General features: G+C 39.0%; 1 protein-coding gene across 1 annotated transcript in view; it reads right to left on the bottom strand.

The window, feature by feature from the left end:
* Nucleotides 1-1,466: 1,466 nt before the first annotated feature.
* Nucleotides 1,467-21,863, bottom strand: part of TCF7L1 (transcription factor 7 like 1) — a 92,689-nt gene continuing 72,292 nt past the window's right edge. Inside the window, exons 4-12 of the mRNA XM_070765655.1 lie at nt 19,836-19,919; nt 14,397-14,529; nt 14,026-14,128; nt 9,574-9,657; nt 8,243-8,386; nt 6,979-7,138; nt 4,632-4,739; nt 3,285-3,345; nt 1,467-2,592 (exon numbers count right to left, since the gene is read on the bottom strand). Coding sequence (XP_070621756.1) covers nt 2,165-2,592; nt 3,285-3,345; nt 4,632-4,739; nt 6,979-7,138; nt 8,243-8,386; nt 9,574-9,657; nt 14,026-14,128; nt 14,397-14,529; nt 19,836-19,919 — 1,305 coding nt within the window. The 3' untranslated portion in view covers nt 1,467-2,164. The remainder of the gene's footprint in view (nt 2,593-3,284; nt 3,346-4,631; nt 4,740-6,978; nt 7,139-8,242; nt 8,387-9,573; nt 9,658-14,025; nt 14,129-14,396; nt 14,530-19,835; nt 19,920-21,863) is intronic.

The following is a 21,863-nucleotide window of genomic DNA, read 5'->3' as shown; positions in this document are numbered from 1 at the left end:
GTAATTTATTTACAAATAGGACAATATCCAAATTTGAAAAGAGTATTTCAAAACACAGCTGTAAAATAAGTATTGCACTGAACTAAACCAGTCATTTTGAAATAAAATAAAATCACAATCTTAAGCACACTGACCCTGAATGTATTATGATTTTTGGTTTATAGTTATATGATTTGCGTGCAATTAGGCACCTTTCTCCTTTGTTCTCACTTTCTGACTCCAAACTCTCAGCCAGCAACTCCACCCCCAGCTTCTGTGAAGTTAAAATGTAATGTAGGAAGGTTTTTTTTTTTACTTTTCCTTTGTTCTCTCCTAACTAAGCTGAACCAGCTAGCAGTATCTGACACACCTCTAAGTGGATCATAAGCTTCCTAGCAAACAGGAAGCAGCAGGTGAAGCTAAGTAGAATCACGTTAGATACCTGTACAATTAGCATAGAAGCCCACCAAGGCTGTGTGCTCTCTCTACTTTTCTCTCCATACCAATGGCTGCATCTTTAATGAGCAATCTGTTAAACTGCTGAAGTTCACAGATGACACAACAGTGATCTCCCTCATTCGAGACAATTATGAATCCGCATACAGATGGGAGGCTGAACAACCTTGTGGTGTGACTGGAACAATCGGGAACTGAATATACTCAAAACCATAGAAATGGTGGTAGACTTTAGGAGAAACCCGCACATACTTCCACCTCCCACCATACTAGACAACATAGTATCAACAGTAGAGACCTTCAGATTTCTAGGTTCGACGATATTACAAGATCTAAAATAAACACCTAACATCAAAAACATCATCAAGAAAGCACAACCAAGAATATTCTTTCGTCACCAGCTCAGAAAGCTCAAACTGCCCAAGAAGCTGCTGATAAGTTATTTAGAGGAATTACGGAGTCTCTCATCTGCACTTCTACAACTATCTGGTTTGGTTCTGCAACTTAACATACTGGACACAAACTGCTCCAACTCCTACCCTCAAAACAATGCTATAGAGCACTGCACACCAGAACAACTAGACACAAGAACAGTCTTTTCCCAAACTCCATCACTCTGCTAAACAAATAATTCCCTCAACACTGTCAAACTATTTACTAAATCTGCACTACTATTAATCTTCTCATCGTCCCCATCACCCATCTCTTCCCACAAATGGCTGAATGACTGTAACTTTATCCTTGCAATTTCTATTGACTGGTTCCTAATAGGATTTGATTGCTTATTTGTATCCGGACTATCATTATGAGTTGTATCATTATGATTTTTGATGAAAGTATCTTTTCTTTTATGTACACTGAGAGCATGCGCACCAAGACAAATTCCTTGTGTGTCCAATCACACTTGGTCAATAAAAAAATTCTATTCTATTCTATTCTTATATTATATTCTATTTGTGAAGGAAAAAGGAGGGGCAGAGTGCAAGATGTATTAAATGTAAATTCTTCATTGAATACTCTCACACAGTAAGTTAGGATGCAGGTTTATTTTCCATTTTTAAAATAACATGGAATTTCCCAAAGCCTATTCCCCTACAGCCTGCTACAGAAAATAATTCTGTAAGGAAATAGGATGGATTGTACTACCACTTTCCCGGACAATCACTCCAGATTATAAGAAATGTATTTGGCCTTCCCGAGGCCCGGCAGTTCTGAATATGACAGTGAGGTACTATATTTCTGTGGTACTGTGTCTTCTGGTACATATTGCAAGTCTCTTAGAAAAAGAATGGAACAGCGGGACGAGGGGAGAAGTCATATAAAACATCGTCTTGCCAAGGGAATGGGAGATAGCAAAAGTTAGCAAGATATCAAAACATGCAAACACCATTGAGAGATGATCCATCTGTACAAGTCTACATGCCTAGGAGGCACTGGTAGAAACATAGGACTTGGCTTGTGTTCTTTGTTTTTCATTCTTTTCAGGGTTTTGTTAAAAAGTAGGGGGGGGGGGGTTCTCATGGCGGTGGATTATTAAAAAATAATAATTAAAAAATGGTCTTCAGACAGACTACTGAAAACAACTCTGAGAGTAGAGCACTTTCTTCCTCAAGAGTCACCTTACGGAAGAGTTCAGAAAGGGTCAAATATTGACCAATAAATGGCTTTGTCTGCTTCGTAATCTCTACTGGGGGCTTTTAACAGGGAGACATGTGTTGGGAAAGCTTCCTCATTCGGCGTGCTTGGTTACCAAGGAAAGCGGCTGGGCCTGCAACATAGCCAGGGCAGCCTGAGAAGACGAAATGGCTGCAAAAGTCGGAGGAGTAGTCAGAAGAGCTGTGGGGGGCATGGAGGTGAAGGGCAGAGCCCTGGAGAGGAGAGCAGACTGGCTGGTGAGGCTTGAGGAAGCAGCCTTGCTGGGCAGGAAAGGCGCCGAATGCAGAGACAGCTGAGCCCTGGCTTCGGGTTTGGTGGTCAAGGAGAGGGGCTGTGCTTGCTCAGAGTGGGTGGCAGCAGGGGCTGCGGGTGATGCCAAGGCTGTGGAGGGGGTGGCTGGAGAATCTAACATGCTGCCATGAGAGGACGCAGGGCTGTCACAGGACTTGTCAGCTGACAGGTATGGCATGCAGGGCTTCTTGCTCTTCAAAGCCATTGGATCTGTTAATAACAAAGAGGGCAGAGGTATATTTTTGATTCCTTTGTTGTCTCTAACTTTTCACCTCACTTGAAATTATCCCAATGTATTTTAATTTCATAAAAGTTGATTAGGCTAAAAAGAGAGCAGTTAAAGATGGAGCCACAAACTATGCAGTTCCAAATCTACCATCCTAATGTAAAGGCAAATGACACTTTTTCAGCCAAACAGGGAAAGGGCTGAAATGATTAAAAGCAGATTGTTTCCTTGGTTGAAAAATGTATTTATTCTGAAAGTACCATTTCCAGTCAGCATTGTAGTTAGGACCGTATCAAGCCACAGCACCAGAAGTATTATTCTCATAATGCTGACTGTTCAGAAGCCAGTTTACATTCTCTTTCAATTTTATTTTTATGAACCAACTACTTGGGAGTTATATTCCTCCCCCCCCCCTCATTCTATCCCTTCAACATCTCATCTTTTTAATCCTTGATGTCATTTTGTAATTCCTACCCTGATTAGGAAGCTAGGTTTCTTGATACATTTACACAACACCCAATTAGGAGACATTGTAAGACAAGATAAACAGTAGCAATTTTGATCTTGCCCACTTCCTCTCACTTGAGGGATGGGTAGGTGGGATCGTGCTGTTACACTCCTTCAGGACCAGACTGATGGGTTAGGACCAGATTGACCAAGTGGCAATAATACATACTTCCTGTTTCCTGGATGTGTTGCTGAGTCTGTTTCTCTCTTTTTCTTTTCTTTTTTTTACCCTGAAAAAGATAAATTTACCGAAAGTCAGAATCATGTTGTAGACTTTTACTTATGATACTTAAGGAGATAAATGCCATGGAAAACAATTTTATTTGAATAAGTTACTGTACCGGACAACAGCATCTGCTTTTTTTGTCATTAATGATTTATGGTGTAGAAGACTGCCATAATAAAAAGATGTTCATCCAATTAAATACATGTTGCAGAAAGACTAAAACCAGAAACATTTGCTTTCATAAACTCATTTAAAACCAACTATCTCGCTGTTTATAATTATTCGCTGAGCAGAAATACATTCTTCGTAAATTAAATTCTCAAGATTAAAAACAGTCTCAAAAGACACATGTATGAAGTGTCAAGAAACAAAAAAATGGCAATTCTGACTGCAAATTCTATTCAGGGAAAAGAAAACAAAAGCACAGAAAATTGGGGGCTTCCTAATGAGATGTACTCTGCTATGTATTATTTGGCAATTCTATTATGAGAATTTTATTCTTTATTAACTTTACTGCAGATATGGCGACTATGAAAAATTTCCAGTAAGCAACAAATAAAGTCAAATGTTGAGGGAGCAAAGAAAAATGTTTTCTCAAAAGAGATTAACAGATTCTTCATCATTGTTTTAAATATCTTTCTTTGCCCAAATAAAGGATTATTAGGATTTGTTCTGAAAAACTGAGATATGATTAATTATAATCAATTCCTATTGGAACTTTCTTCAACCCCCCTTTAATCATTTTAGAAATGCATGGACAAACATTCACTGAATATTCAGAAGTCAACTGCAGCTAATTGAGTCTCTCACTATTCCCTGCTGGAATTGGTTACCTATTCTGAGCTTTTAACATTATTATCTGTTTGCGTTTTCTTCACTCTGGTTGTTTGTGTACCAAGCTGAGCCCGAGGGAGGGGTCAAACATGTCATAAGTCTTGGATCTCTGTGCACCCACAAGAGATTTAAGTCCAGTCCATATTGAATGTTTTCTTAACTCCTGCTCATTTCCCTTGGCCGTTAGTAGCTCAGATTTTTGCAGAGTTTAAGCTTGTAATAAATTTTTATACTTATTTGAACTGCCTGAATCTCCTGATTTCTCCAACACTTTACAATTTACAATTCAACTTTGAAGACAATTCTAAAAAATAAACCATAAATGAAAAAAAAAATTAATTGTCTGGAGTACAGAGGATTATGAATCCATTGATGTAGAGTTCAGATCCTAGAATTTGAATGATGATACCATTCAATACCATTATTGAAGCGTACATATCTTCAATTATGACTTACATAGTTATCTCGGGCAGACCAAGTGGGGTAGAGTTGAGAATGAAGTTGTCGTTCCTTCCGTGCTAACTCATAGTATTTGGCTTGCTCTTCACGGGACAACGAATGCCACTGAACATAGAAAAACATATTGTAGTCTGAGCATGGAATAAGGCTTTATTTAAATAAGTGGTTCTCAATATTCCTAATTCCACAACCCCTTAATTCAGTTCCTCATGTCGTTGTGGTGACCCCAACCATAAAATAATAAAATTATTATGAAACTCAGAGGTAGATTCTAACTTACCTCGCGCCAGTTAGCTTTCTCCTGCACTGTGTGGCCATGCCTCATGGGCGTGCATGCGCTTTGCATGTGCACACATGTGCAGTGAATTTTTTTTAAAAAAACTGACACCCCCCCAAATAAGATGGCAACATATGCACTATGCCAGAAATTCGGGTTCTGTGCATGCTCAGAAATTCCCATGGTACTTTTTTTTTTGCATAGTCTTTTAAGCTTGTGGGTGGACATTCTAGAGATGGATAGAGCGGTGTCTCAGTTCCTAATCATAAATATAGGCTTTCCAATTGTCTTAGTCCACCCCTGTGAAAAGGTCATTCGACCCCCAAAGGGGTCGCGACGCACAGGTTGAGAACCATTGCTTTAAATCAGTGGTTCCCAAACTTGGCAACTTTAAGACTTGTGGACTTCAACTCCCAGAATTCTCCAGCCAGCATAGCATAACTGGCTGGAGAATTCTGGAGTTGAAGTCCACAAGTCTTAAAGTTGCCAAGTTTGGGAACCACTGCTTTAAATGATGGCTTAAAATTATGGTACTTTATAACAAAGAACTCAAATGTTGATTGATTTTATTATTCCACTTCCAACATCGTACTGAGAAAATAACTGAAGGCACATACATACAGTGGAACCTCGACATACGAGCAGTTCTACTTACGAGCTACTCGAGATAAGAGCTGGGAGGGGAGCGACATTTTTATTCGCCTCCCGAGCTCACATTCGGGATACGAGTGCCAAGGAGCTGTCTCCTGAAGCCGAACGCTAACTTCCGCATTCGGCTTCAGGAGACAGCTGCGAAGCGGCGCGGGTGTTTTAAAACGTCGCAGCCGGCCTGGGGGGTTCGGGGGCTTCCCCCCGAGCCCCCCCAGGCCGGCTGCCACGTTTTAAAACACCCGCGCCGCTTCGCAGCTGTCTCCTGAAGCCGAACACTAACTTCCGCGTTCGGCGGCAGAGGTTTTTTTTGTTGTTGCACGGATTAATTGACTTTACATTGTTTCCTATGGGAAACAATGTTTCGTCATACGAGCGTTCCGACTTACGAGCCTCCTTCCGGAACCAATTAGTCTCGTAAGTCGGGGTTCTACTGTATTTGTAGCAACTTAAACTTAAACCTACAAACAAATCTTTAATGGCTTAATTTAAGTCAATGCTAAGAAAGTTTAAATTTCTTTTCCTCTTTCTTCATCAACACCTCCCAATCTCTATGATGAGTGGAGAATCACAACACTGCAGCAACAGACAACATTAGGCAGAATTATGCAGCCCAGATGTATATAAGAATCACCTGTATGCAGCCTGCCAAATCTTGCTAGTCCAGCACATCTTTCTAACCAAAATAAAAACTATTCAGGTTCTATATGCAATGGAGAAAAAGTTGTTCAATCCTATGGTACACTCTCTCCATTATCCATTTTCTTTCTCATGATCCAGCTCTTTTCTATCCTACTTTGCAACCTTGACCCTTGCTCTAATGCATTCTTACCCCATCCACAGTATTCTGTATCTGGAGTTTGATGTTGTTTCAGAAAAGACATGTGCCAGAGTTTCTGCCATTTTCTTTTATTTTTCCTGTTCCTCTACATTTTTTCAGGTCTCATTCTCATCCAACATTCCATTACATCAGTGGTCTCCAACCTTTCTGGCACCAGGGATCGGTTTCATGGAAAACATTTTTTCTACAATATGGAAGGGGGGTGGATAGATCCTACACATGCAGATGAAGCTTTGCTCACTCGCCTGCTGCTTGCATGGACTGGTACTTGTCTGAGGGTTGGGGACCCCTGCTGTACATCCTTTTCTGAGCCATTTTATATTTGGACTTTTTAACATTCACTGATTCTTGGTTTATTCTCCATCCTCAGTCTATTCAACAAACAAGATACTATTAAGTCCCGAGTTTATAATCCCAGACAACCTATTCTGTCTGATCAGAAGATGGACTTTAAACGTTCTTAGAATGCCATTGTCAAACAGCACAAGAGCAATACATTAGTCACCATAAGCGATTTTGAATGTGTCAGTAGCACATGACAAAACTGAAGCATAGAATCAAAAAAAGTGTGCTTATACCCGTCTTCCTAGGATCTGGTTGATAGCGGCACTCTCCTTCAACGTACACTCTGCCACAACCTTGGCGCGCATTTCCTTCATGTACAACATGAACGCATTCAGAGGCTTTTTTATATGGGGCTTCTTCTCCTCTTCCTTTTTGACAATAACAGGTGTTTTTCTGGAAGAGTCACATTTTTTCATTACAGTCCCATAATCCATGTATCTACACACTCTCTCTCCACCAACAAGGTACAGAAAACATGAGGCACAGTGAAAGGCTATTATTTCTAACAAATTCTTGTCACTATTAGAGATGGTTAGCTGCTTAATGATGTCTCATTTCACATCATGTCTATTGAGTCAAAGGTACTGAAGAATACTGAGGAAATTGCTAAGCCTATGAAAAGAACCTTCACTTTCGAAGCTGCGACACCTAGTAATTTTATGGTATACAATATTCCGTATTTTTAATGGCTGATGGAAAAGGAATAAGATATAGCGTATGATGGCTGTTCTCAACAGTTTGTAAGATAACTGTAGCGTAGGGGTGATGTGAATTATCTGTTATCTTCTCTATCCCATTTATCCCAGCCATGTTGCATGTTAACAAAGGCCTTTTGATATTTTACCTAACTTCAGAGATGTCAAGGATTCCAAATTGGTCTCTAGTTCAAGAAACAGAAGATTGTTCTTTCCATTTGTTTAAACAAATTAGGAAAAGAATGCAGGCTAGAGCTTCTGGATTTCTTTCAAAGTCCTTAATAATAGCTCCATTTTCAGAGTCATGTAACATACAGGGAAGGTATGGGAAGGAAGCAGCCCGCAGCGTATAATCAGAGGCATGAACAACTATCCCACCCCACCCATTGTCCAACTGCCTTTTCTGCAGGGATGTTGTGGGGAAATGTTTTTCTTCACACAGCTGGAGGCTCATCTTTTTGAACTTGATCATAGTTTTTCAAGCTTCCCTCCCCTCACGCCAAATCTGGTTCTGTTACGTTCATTGTGCTAATGCCAGAGCCCTAATCCTTTTGCGTTATTTCTTTCCAACTTTTTACTAGGCTGAAAGAATAAAAGCAAAACTAATGCATTCCAAAAATATTCATTAAACTAGTTGGAGGAATTTTATAGTACCCAGTAAGGTTACGTTACCATGAATTTGTGAGGACATACATGCATCCAGGTACATTGTACATGTTAAGAAATAATAAATGGATAGAAACTGTTTCCCCATTAGACATTCCACCAACAAAGGCATTCAGGCAGCTAACGTATTACTTACGAGCTTCCTTCAGGACTCAGGCTGGACGGTGTTGGCTCTTGTTTAACAATAGGCGACACGATGGTGGGGTGTGGGATTCCTGAGGGATGAATTCCATGTGCAGGAGGAGGAACCATGTGAGGGGAAAACCTGCTAGACATCAAGCTGAAGCACAAAGGTGGTATGCTGAAAACAAATGCTTCTCACAACTATTTTCATCATTATCGATCATCTATTATTTCTTCATACCCCTTCCACTTTTTCTATTTCTTTGGCATCTTGCCAGATCCCCCAAAGGAACAATAAAAACCTAAGGTCAATGGCAATAACAGAAGGTCATTTCATGAATCACCAATTTATTACACTAACTGCTAAAGCAGAGAGAATTACTTCTGGTTGTCTTCTGTAAAACCACATATTTTAAAAAAGTAATAAAGACAAGAGATGCCTATTTTTTTCCTTATTAGAAATTTCTATTCATTCTGCTTTTTGGACTTCTGTTGATTAGAAGTCAATTTCTCAAAAATTAGGTCCAAAATGGCAAATTATTGATTCCCCGCCTTTCCCTGAATCAAGTCATACATGAGGGTTTCATTTCCTTATGCCCATTTCCTTATGGACTGGGCTAAGATTGGCACATCCGGGTCACCAATTAGTTATCTAAGCAAATAGGTATATGATCCAAATCCAGCACCTTAACTGTGCTGACTCTCAACTGTAGAGAAATCAAGAATTATGAAGGTGAAAAATGGCAACAGCACAATCAGAATGGTTTAAACCATAAATGTAGAAGATGGCATAAATGCCCTTCCATGTGTTTTCTATGGAATCTTTAATGTTTCTTTGATGGAGGTCCCATGAAAAAGTAAAACCCAGCCAAAAAGTTCATTTGAACACAGCCACTTTTCTACTAACAGAACTTTCACTCCGGATCAAATATTCAAGGATTGTTCTTTAAAAAAAATAGGTTTTTTAAAAAAATAATAGGTTTAAAAGTTTTCAAAACAGCTGTTTTAGACAGTACAAATTACTAATTTAGTCCAGTAAACTTCTTCCTCCTAAATTTGCATCTAATGAGTAAACTATAGCAAGTATCAATGAGTTGTTCATCTGGTATCCCCTTTAGATATAGTGATAGTTAACTTGTTATTTGGGCCACATCAAGTTAGATTGTATGTTGCCTACTTCTTACATAAAAACAAATATGTAAGATGTAAAAGAAAGCATGTAGAATTCATTTTATGAGATAACAGATGGCTCTGTGAGTTCTTGACTCTAGTTTGACATAGGATGCGCAGATACAGTTTTGCAAGTTCAGAGAGAATTAGACCCAGACTCCCACTTGAACGCACCTGGACATTGAGGCATTCATGGCCAAGGCTGGATATGGATGTCTAAACCCACCAGGAGGAATGGAATACACTGGCTGTCCTTGCCTAAAATAGACAAGACAAGTTCTCATTACAATTTCCAACAAATATATTTCTTATTCCAAATTACATTTGACTGCTAATACTGTAGGTTCCTAGAAATTTTAAAACATTCAATGCTATATAGCTTTTATTTCTCTATTATTTCACTGAACATACATGGAATATATTATAAAGTACCTATTTTTTGGAATATAAGACTCTCCGGACTGACTATAAGATGCACACACCCTTATCTTTCTAGGGGAGGGAAACAAGAAAAAAAATAGCCTTTGATTCCCAGCATCCATCTGGCCAGTTTGGCATGGCCCGTTGGCACAGTTTGGTGCTGCCAAGGCCCATTTGCCACTGCTGAAAATGTGACAAGTGGAGGCCAAAAATGGGGCGTACGGAGATAAAAAATGCAACATGTGGAGACCTAAAACAGACAAAGGTGGGTGGGTGGGGCTTTGGCAACATTCAGTGTGTATGACGCACCACAATTTTCACCCACTCCAAAAAGTATGATATATTTACCTCCTGAGAATCACATTTTTTTTTTAAAAAAAAGCAGTATTTGAAAATACTGGCAATACCTGTTGCCATTAATTCGTGCTGCAGACCTTCTCATCAACCCAGATTCCCAGTCCTTGACCAATTTCCCCTATAACTATCTTCTCTTGGCAAATCCCAAATCACTTAGAAACATTATCTTAGAAACCCACAAGATATGATCTATAGAAATCATGCAAACTTCAATAGGGCAGTTTTAAAACCATCTTTCAATGTAAAGGCTTTTTATATATAAGATACCCAGTGGATATAAATTTAGTCTCTCCATTCAGTGCATCATAGATCCCTTTGAAAACCATCCAGAAACTTCAACTGGGCCAGAAAGTAGCACTATGAATAGCGATGTTCAAGCCTGCTTCTTCTGCCTCTGCTTTGTGAACTGCAATGGTTGCAGTTTGTTTCTGAGTGGAATTCAAGGTGCTGGTTGTTACCTATAAAGCCCTATATTCAAAGGACTGGATTACTTCAGGAGGCACCTGTCTCCCATAACATCTGCCTGGCCGATGCTGCAGGATATTTTCAATTAAGCAATGTCATCTATTGGTATAGGTATGCAGAAGAATACCTTCACTGTAACAGGATTGAGGAACCAAAATTTACTGTTTACGAGACTGGTTTTTCACCTAGTCCTTCAGCAAGGGAAGGTGACAGCCCCTGCCCTTCCATCACACTTGCCATCTTTTTTCTTTTACATTTTATTAATTTTGTTATAATTTTTGTTTCATTGTTGTTGACAATTGGGTGACATATAAGTTTAATGAATTATTGCTACTATTATTACTATAAATTTGTAAGAAAAAACATGAATACAACGGACACCTGAATCAAGGCTCCCTATAGGCAGTAAAACTTGCATAGTAGTTTTCTGCAGGTCTATGAAGACTAATGTCTTTTTCACAACTTTTACCTGTCATGATCTAACTAATGTTATGATATTTTTCCATCCTGTTTGAAGAGGACCTTGACATCTAACAGGTTGTGGACTATCCATGATGTGTCCGAAGGTGGCTGGTAAAGCCTATACAGGCATGAAATGTTCTGCCACATGTTGGGTAGACATGTGTGGGCCCCATCGTTGCAACATTTGCAGCTCAGGCTTTGCAGGGTGCTAGCTTCTCTTCTCTTATGATTGTTCTTCTGTCTTCAGACGTCTGGCAGCCTTGGTGGATCAGCGATGGCTCTTGTGCCAGGGTTTCCCAGGAGGTAGTGTCGATATCGAGGGACTTGAAGGCGGCTTTCAACACTTCTTTGTATTGCTTCCTTTGTCTCCCGTGCAATTGCTTTTCTTTAGACAGCTCACCATACATAGAGGAGCTCTTTAGGGATGCAATTGTCAAGGTTCCCAGGTAACATCTGAACTAAATCAGAGTCCAAGTCAAAGAACTCCTCAAAGTTCCAATTTATTATCCAATTTATTTCTGGAACCATCCTGACACCTACACAGGGAAACCTGGATCTGGGTTTCTCACTCAGTTGACAGTTTACATACCTTGTCCCCCACCCACAAACTTGACACGTTGCCCACTCAGATTGTGCCAGCATGACCAGCCCTTCTTTCGCTCTGGTGGGTGGGCATAGCATAATGAATGATGGCAAACCTTTTTTCCCCTCAGGTGCCGAAAGAGTGTGCATGCACGCTATTGTACATGCGCGAGTGCTTACACCCATAATTCAATGCCTGGGGAGGGCAAAAACAGCTTCCCCCATGCCCTGGGGGTCATCTGGAGGCTGGAAATGACCTGTTTCCCAACCTCCGGTGGGCCCAGTAGGCTCGTGTTTTGCCTTCCCCAGGCTCCAAAGGCTTCATGGAGCCGGGGGAGGGTAAAAACGTCTTCCCCCATCCCCCGAAAGCTCTCTGGAAGCCAGAAACATCCTCCCAGAGCCTCTGTGCGAGCCAAAAATCAGCTGGCCGGTACACACATGCATGTTGGAGCTGAGCTAGGGGAACAGCTTGTATGCCAGCAGATATGGCTCTGCTTGCCACTCTGCATGCCACTCACCGGCCAGCTAATTTTTGGCCTTTTTCGCTCTCCCCATACTTCAGGAAAATGTCCTGAACCCTTTTTTTTGCCATCCACAGGGTTCAGGGGAATTTCCTGAACCCCGGGGACAGCGAAAAACAGCCCAATGGGCCTACTGGAAGTCAAGAGACTTCAGTGAGACCTGTTCACATGCATGGGGGGGAGGGGCCACAGCTGGGGGGGAGGATGGCCCACACGGGGGGGGGAGTCTTATATTATGGGTGTGGGCATACACGCATGCACTCTTTTGGCATTCAAACTAAAAATGCTTTGCCATCACTTACCAAAGTCCAACTCTCACTGGCATACATTAGGGTAGTTAGCACTACTGCTTGGTTGACTTTGAGCTTTGTAGCAACCCTTATTCCACGACAGCCCACATTTGATCAATAATCTGACAAATGCAGAGCTTGCCTTGGCAATTCTGCAGTTGACCTCAATGTCAATTGTCACTGCACAGGAGAAGGTGCTGCCAAGGTATCTAAATTGGTCCACTGCTTGCAGCTTTTGTTCCTTCACTGTGATGGTGGGTTCTTGGTATTTGGCTTTTGGAACTGGCTGATGTATCACTTAGTTCTTCTTTGTTGATAAGGAGACCAAAGATGTTGATGCTGCTGCAAATTTGTCCATACTAGCTTGCATTTCCTGCTCTGATCCAGCATTCAGGGCACAGACGTCAGCAAAGAGGAGGTCATGTAGCACAGTCTTCTTTATCTTGGTGACAGCCCGGAATCTTCGCAGGTTAAACAGTTTCCCATCGGTCGTGTATCTCAGGCTAACTTCTAAGAAACTGTTCTGAAAGGCATCTGACAGCATGGCTGAAGACATTATGCTGAACAAGGTTGGTGCCAACCTACTCCCTTACTTGACACCGTTTGTAACAGAAAAGGCCTCTGAAGCTTCTCCATCATCCAAAACAGGGGCCATCATACCATTGTGAAACTGATGTACCAACATTTGGTATGATGGTGATGAACCATGATGAAATTATCAGGGCACCCAAGTTTTGACATGATGCGCCACAGACCTTCACGACTGACAGTGTCAAAAGCAAAAAATATCTCTTTCACAACTTTTGTCATGACCAATGACCCTAACTAATTTAACAATGAATTAAATTTCCAATTATATATGAACTGACTGAATCTTTTCAAATTCTTCTCAAGCTTCCTTATGAATACAATGGAGGTACTGTATTATTTATACTGATGAAATCTCTACATTATAGTACAATAATGTACTCTATATTCCTTATTTATCTGACTGATGGACGTTAAACAAATACTGACTGTAAATATCACAATTTAACTATAGAAATCCCAACTATATATATGATCATATTTATCACAATTTAACTATAGAAATCCCAACTATATATATGATCATATTTATCACTAACAGTACAGTAAACTCAATTGTACATATATTTTTTTTACTCTTTTGTGCTTAGGTCTTAGCTACACAACATATTAATGAACTTAGAATTGTTTTGAAGATAAAAGGAGAATTTGAGCTTCATAAATAAAGGATGTCACATGGATGATATATCAATGTGATTGTAATGTGCACTTATGAGTGTTAAATCTTATCCTGACAAAGTTGGAATCTATATAGAAAAAGTCTCTTGAGCAGGTGAAGTTTTGGCTAATTCAAAAGATTACAGCACCTGTGGCTTGATGAAATTGATTTATTTCAGAAGTAACACATGTTAGGGTCAAACATTTTGTACTGAGTGGAAACCAAGTGGTACTGTAAAGAGAAAAACAAAGCAAGAAAGAATATTTAGAGTGGAAATTCCTACTGTGGTACGAGCCATCCCAAAGGATGAGGAATTTGTCCGATGGCACCAGAAGACAACGGATAATAAGGAGAGAGTTCTGAAGGGTGAGGTGGTCGTGGAATTCCTGATAGTGAAGAAACAATAATATATGTTAAGAGATACAGTCTTTTTTATTAGAATTCTTTTCAATTCTAAACTACAATCCCTACCTCCCCTCTAGTTAGAAATATGTAAATAACTTTTTATTTTCAGAATATTACAAATATCTGCTTGATAAATTTATTTTTGTTTTGACTCTTTTCCTTTCAATTCATTTATTGTGCTTTTCTCTTGGCTAGGCACCCAAACACGTTGAAAGGCTTTGGATAAGACCGTGATTTTCAAATACTCACCTGTCTTTGGATCAATCTCTGGGGAGAGATGGGAAGGTGGTGAACTTGGTGAAAAGTGATCATTGCTATAGGTGATGAGTGGTGTCAGAGGGTGCATGTGATGTGGATGTTGAACTACAGGAACTTTGTTTGACTGCAAGAGAAAAGCAAAAATGTATCTGTAATTAAATGTAGTATTTACTTCTATTTTAAATCATTTCTTCCCTTATAAAGCAAGGGTAGAGGAAAAAATGTAATTTGGGAAGTTAACTTTTCTATTTTATACACATATACATATAGCATAGGCTTAAAATAGATCTAATACATGAAACAAAATTTTCAGTATGGAAAGAGCTATTTACAGTATTTTTCGGAGACCCACCTTTTCCCCTCCTAAAAGAGGGTGGAAATATTGGTGTGTCTTATTCAGACATTTTTGCTTTCCCGATGCCCCGCCCCTGTGTCCCATTTTTGTGAAAAATGGTCCCTTTTTTTGCAAAAATGGGGTGGACAGAGAATCTTGGAAGCCTGCAGAGAACTCCTGGGTGCTAGGGGATGCTTGAGGTTATCATTAAAGGCACCAAATACAAAAGAGATCCCTAACAAAACTGCCAATTTCCCTTCACTGAACTAGCTATCTATTTCCCTCCAGTTACCTGTTATTAAACCATTATTTTTATAACTTTTTATAGCTTTTAAGTCTGTTCAGTGTCCTTAGATAACAACCATTGCTAAAGGCATTTTTAATGGCAAAAAAAATTATGATACCCAAATATATTTACATAATTTACACTTTGATAAAGGTGTTTGCAAAAAACTATGCTGATGCTCCCCCAGCAACATCTGCTCTTCAAAGTGATTGATAATTCTATCTTCAGTATTGTTTTCGACAATCTGATCTAGAGCAAGTAAGACATTTTTTAAAAGGGTATAACATTGGCTGATTTTCAGGGCTCATATTTTAGGATTGAGATGACTATTTTATCACAGAGTTACACATTTTTGAAAATGTGAAATTTTGACTTCTGTAAGAATAATCAGTAGTGTTCTGTTTGAGCCAATCAATTTTAAATTGTTTTTTAAATATTATTTTTATTAGTTTTTTATTTTTAAATATTTATATCTTGATATCAGATAGGTTGACATCCTTATATTTACATTCCTATTGATATAAATACAATATATATTTATATATGTATACACAATCATTTTTGTATTCTTGCTATCATCCATCTTTTACTGTTGTTTTGAATTTCTTTTTTGTGTCCATTTGCACCATTTAGTCCAAGTAGTGTAGTAATCCAAGTCTTTTTGATCCTTTAGTTCTATTGTTAGTTTATCCCTTTCTGCGCATTCATATATTTTCTTTATAATCTCCTTCTCAGCGGGTATCTGCGAGTCTTTCCATTTTTGCGCATAGACAATTCTTGCAGTTGTTATATGAAACATCAAATATTTCATATTTTTAGGATATGTTTTTTTAACAATGTCCAATAGAAAGAATTCCGGGGTAAATTCAATAATATTCTCCGTATCTTGCAACCACCTAAGGAGTCTCCTCCAATGTTTTTTTGCTTCGGAACACATCCACCATAAATGAAAGAAGGTGCCGTGCTCTTTCTTACATTTCCAGCAGGCTTGATTGCAATTTGGGTATATTTTTGCCAATCTATTTGGGGCCAAATGCCACCAATAAAACATTTTATAATGGTTTTCTTTATAAGCTGTTGATTTAGTTAATTTAGTATTTCTGTTCCAAATTTGCTCCCAGTCTGCCAGGGGTATGTTGTTAATTATCAGTTCATCTCTTGCCACCTGAAAAGACCATTCAGGTCTTTAAATTAAAGAAAATCTGAGATGAAAAAAGACACAAAATCAATTTAATTTAATTTAATTGACCATTTCTCTTTTAGTGTGCCTTCTATTCCTTTATTGTTTACTCATTTCTGATGGGTTCCTCCTCCTGATAATTTCTTTTACTCTCAACATTTCAGCAATATGCTCCTTAAAAATATTTTCCATTTGTCCTATCAGCAAATTTGTTTTGCCATCATCTATACTGGTATCTGTTTTCATTTTGGCAATATTTCAATTTTTAAAAGGAACTTTCTTGCTTTTTCTTATCTCTTGACTATGCTCATAAACAACACCCACATTCTGTTGGACTTCTTCACACCTTTCTTAAGCTGGCCAAGCCTGCTCTAGAAAAATCCTCCCATTTCTGCAATCCAAGAACTGGATCCAACATGAAAACCTGAAATCACTTCAGGAGTCTTTGGAGAAAGGTGGCATAGAAATCCAATTTTAAAAACAGACAGAGAAAAGAGCAGAATACAACACTGTGAGGAATCCTACTCAATAAATAGATTTCTTATACATGGTAGTAATCAGGCAATGTAATTCTCTAACCATTTTGCATGTATACTCTTATGATAATATTTTTCAGAATCATACAATACTCACCATTCTTAACACAAGCTAGTTGTGGTCTAATCTGTTCATTTTAGGATAATATCATTTCTGGAAAATGGCTAAAGCTTGTTTTGTTTTGTGCTGCTAATACATGTTGCACAATAGTTAACTACCACACATCCCACCTTGTCGTAAAACAACCATACTGGCAAAAAGTCATTTTCTCTGTTTAGCCAAATTCAGATAACTAAGATATAAGCTGTTTAGGAGTTTATTATTTATTTAATTAATTAATTTGACTTCTATGCCGCCCAATCCTGAACGACTCAGGGAGGTTTAAACCTTGTATCATCATGCCTAGTATTTTGCAGGTAGGGCAAAAGGAACCACTGAAGATCCCTAGAGTTATGGGAATGCATGAAAGCATTTTTCCCAGGAGTGTGGACAGACGAGTGAAGGGAACCCTATGCTCACGCTGGACCTGAGCAACATGATCCTTGATGCTGTCCTGTCTCTCCTGGGACAGGGAGACACTACAATCTAGGAAATCTATAACAGCTCCCAGATGGAGCAGGGAAGTGAAAGAAGAGAGGTGACTCTTGTCCAAATTGATGGAAAACCAGTGCTGTGTGAGTTTTAAAATGGTTACCTGGAGATGACACACCACGAGGTGCCTGGAAGACCCCTGTACCAAAACATCATCCAGGTAACACGCACAGGTAAGAACCCGAGATGGGCTGCCACTGCCGTAAGAACTTTCATGAACATCCAGGGAGCAGAGGAAAGACCAAAGGGAAGGGGGCCCTATACTGGAAATGCCTACTTGCATAGCAGAACCAGAGGTACTGTCGATGGAGGTTATATGCAGGAAGGCTTCAGTCAGGCCAGAGAGACGAGGAAATCTCCCTGGTGAACGCACCCCAGGATAGACTGACTGCAAGGAATGCATCTTGAACCAGCTATATTTAGCATACTGATTCAGATGCTTAAGGTCCAGAATTATCCTCCATTCCCCCGAAGCTTTGGGGACTGCAAAAAGAATGGAATAAACCCCTGCCACTGTTGGCCCTGAGGCAGTTGTTGGATGGCTCGAATGTCCAGCAGGTGCTGGACTGCCAAATCTACGAGTGTTTTCTTTGAGGGCACTGTGTGGAAATTCCCCAGGATCCTTCAGCTTCTCCAAATGCACAGAATCTTAACTAGAGGTTCTCCTGAACCCCTGTGAACCTCCAGCAGCCCCCCCCCCTCGATATAAGGTCTATCTTCTCCAGGTCCCAGTGTTGGCTGGTGGGCCTGTGGGGGAGGACCTTCTCTGTGGCTTCTCCAGCCCTTTTGAACCGAGATCTGGACTGCCCCAACCCTACTGGCCTTCTGAAAAGCCGCAAAGACCTGGCTTTTCCGGCAGGCCTGAAGTATGCATGATTTTTCTTAAATGTTTTAATTGCTTGATTGTTGGTTTTAGATAGTTTTGAACTGTTTTAGAAGGTTTTTATCTTATATTTTACTTATATTTGGCTGTGAACCCCCCAGAGTCCTTCAGGACTTGGGTGGCATATAAGTCCATTCATTCATTCATTCATTCGTTTGTGTGTTTATTTATTTGATTGACTGATTGATTGATTGATTGATTGATCCTTGATGTTAATGGAAGAGTCTAGGGAAAAACTGATGATGAGAAGAGCCCAAATTGCAAGGAGAAAGCCGATGGAGTTAGCAATTCAGGAATGGAAGTAGATGAAGCCATATCCATCCAGACAGAAGACTGAGTCGGAGCTGGGTCCTAGCAGGGTAGATCTTGTCAAAAGTAACAGGTTCAGTCCTCATCCTGAATGCTAACTCCACCCACGATGGGAGAATCTATAGATTTCTAGGACAAAGTACTTAGTTCCTGCTTTCCATCGTAGATAACTTTGCAATTTCCCAATCAAATCCATCCTTGATATATTCTAGAGACATCCCATGTAAGCAAGTACTACCTAGGCCTGATCTTTCTTAGTTTTCAATCATAGAAGACTAGCCTGGTGTAGCCATCTCAAGAATGACAGCCTCGTGAACTCACGCTATGATTACTTAGCAGACTGAAAGATGGTGAAGTCACAGGGAAGGTTGCAAATAGTAATCACATAACCATGTTGTCATCATGAGCTGAGTATCCAAGTGCCTGGATTGTGATCCTATGGTAGCGAGTGTGCTGAAATGAGCATTCAATGAATAAATGGACATATTGCTTTATAGATGTTGAAGCTCAATATTAAATATTCAGGAAAGTTGTGTTTAAGCAAGTCAATTCCTCTAAGAACTTTTAAGATTCTAATTTCAGCTACAACTTTTAGTGTCATTCTCTTTGCTCTGCCATGTAATTTGCTATTTACTGTATAAAACATCTCTCAAAAATATTTCATTTTACTTTCTAAATCATAAAATTATTTCAAATCAATTTTAGCAGTGTAATTTCTGTCATCATGAATGCTTGGAAAAAACTGAAAAAAACAATTCAGCATGAATACACTGGGCTGTTTGATACAATGCAGATCAAGGCTGTTCAATCTGTAGTAATGGGGGTGTGGGGAGGAGTTGAAAGATCCCATTTTCAGTTAATTGAGAGTATCACTGTTTTATTTTGTCATTGAAACAAAAGATTCTTCTAGTCACATGTTTTTATGTTGGACTCATGAAAACTTAACTCGAAATTTGAAGCCTGAGGCACAGATATTTTAGACACAGCTGCAAGATATTATGCCTTGAAAATTAATTGTCTCATTTTTCAATGGTTGTTTTTTTCAAGTTTCTTTTTGCTAAGCCAAAGAATGCTTCTTTAGAACACTTGCGGTACTGATGAAAATGCTCTTCATAAATCATATGAGATTGATAAATACCACACAATAATTTATAAGGAATAATCTTTTCCTTTTTTAAAATTAGAAATTTAATCCCACCTTGAACATAATAGCCTCAGTAATTCTAAATTAACTGTGTGGAAGGAATATGGATGTAAGTGTATATATTTATAAACATCCATTTAACAATCATGAGATCTAGAGCACTTACCAAGTGGGCAGGAGAAGGAGATCTTGCATCCTTTAGTGTAGCTCCACCTGGTACATCTAGAAGTGGCCATTTCACCTGAAGATACTGAAATAAATCAGATTAAAGCACATAAACAATCACAAACAGTATTTTTTGAGTGGATTGAAAATAAACGTGGATAAAATAGTTAATGTAAATTTAATCTAAAAGATAAAGGAATGAGAAACATGATTGACCCGGTTGACAAAGAGAGAAAAGGAGGCAGCATTAGATAAATATCTGACATATATACATAAATGTAAACTAGGATAGGTTTGAAGTAGAATTTAAGATCTATGAAATGATTATTAGAATTGAAAAGTGAAGAGAAAATGGTTTGTCCTTTTTTAGATAAAAATGAGCTATTGAAATCATATCTAAGTTTGGTTATTTTGATTTTTTCTAGGTTTTTTTTTTTTGATAGACTGAATAATTAGTGATTTGAAATGTGATTTAGGATATTTTATTTTCATATTGTTATCCAATGATGGTATATGTATTGTTATATATGCATGTTTTTAAGGTGGAGAAAAATAAAAAATGTATACTAGGAAAAAACAGTATTTTTTTCCAACATTAATTGTCCAAATTTAATTTAATACAAAGCTTGTTTTTGGTGATTTTTTAAAATATCAGACATCTCTACAATGGTTGTGGGCAAAATCTAACACTATACACCAAATGTTATAGAAATAATCATAGAAAATTCTAATTGCACTGGTTAACTTGTATCTTCAGTTTATCAGTATTCAATACTGATTGTTTTATTCTATATTTCAATGGTCAAATTGGGAATGCTTTTGAATAAGCCAACTCACTAACGTTCAATATGAACTACAGTGGAACCCCGACATAAGAGCTGCTCTACTTAAGAGCAACTCGAGATAAGAGCTGGGAGGGGAGAGATATTTTTGTTCTACTTACAAGCCCAAATTCGAGATACAAGTGCCAAGGAGCTGTCTCCTGAAGCCAAACGCTAACTTCCGCGTTCGGCTTCAGGAGACAGCTGCGAAGCGGCGCGCGTGTTTTAAAAGGTTGCAGCCGGCCTGGGGGGCTCGGGGGGGTGCTTGCAGCTTTCTTTCTTGCTCTTTTTCTTTCTCTCTTTTACCTTCCCTTCCTCTATTTCTTCTTTTCTTTCTCCTTCCCACCTTCTTCCCTCCCTCCCTCCCTTCACTCATTCCTCTCTTACTCTCCCCTTTCATAAGTTTCCTTGCTTCCTTCCTCTGTTCCTGTCCCTTCCCCCTTTCTTTCTTTCTTTCTTTCTTTCTCTTTTTCTTTCTCTCTTTTACCTTCCCTTCCTCTATTTCTTCTTTTCTTTCTCCTTCCCACCTTCTTCCCTCCCTCCCTCCCTTCACTCATTCCTCTCTTACTCTCCCCTTTCATAAGTTTCCTTGCTTCCTTCCTCTGTTCCTGTCCCTTCCCTCTTTCCTTCCTTCCTTCCCACCCTCCGTCCATTCATTCACCCATTCCTCTCTTGATCGCTTAAAGCCGGTCCCTGGTGCAAAAAGGGTTGGGGACCTCTGTCCTACAGGATTGGGTGGCAGAGAAGTTGAACATATGTAAATTTAAAAGTTTAAGAAAGTTTACAAGTTAAGTGAAAGAAACTTCATTATTCATTTATATGTACATGTACATTTCTTCATTAAAAACATGTCTTTCTGCATAATTTAGACTAACTTTGTGAGTTTTTTGAGGGCTGGAACCAATTAAAATTATTTACATTAATTCCTATGGGGAAAAGTCGTTCGAGATAAGAGCTGCTCGACTTAAGAGCCCAGGTCCGGAACGAATTAAACTCGTATCTCGAGGTACCACTGTATTTAAAACAAATAGATGTAAGTGTATATATTTATAAACAAATTAGCTTTCAAAGCTTAAAGCATGCACATTAATTTTAGGCTGGTCTCACTTTCAAATATAAATATGAAAATGCGTTTTACTGTAATTTTCTAGCATTGATAACGTACATTGGTCTTTGTTGCTGGACATAATAAAGCTATTTTGCATTGT

The sequence above is a fragment of the Erythrolamprus reginae genome, chromosome 12 (assembly GCF_031021105.1).
Source record: "Erythrolamprus reginae isolate rEryReg1 chromosome 12, rEryReg1.hap1, whole genome shotgun sequence".
NCBI lineage: Eukaryota > Metazoa > Chordata > Lepidosauria > Squamata > Dipsadidae > Erythrolamprus > Erythrolamprus reginae.
The sequence above is the reverse complement of the archived record's forward strand: the minus strand, read 5'-3'. Positions and strand labels throughout refer to the sequence as shown.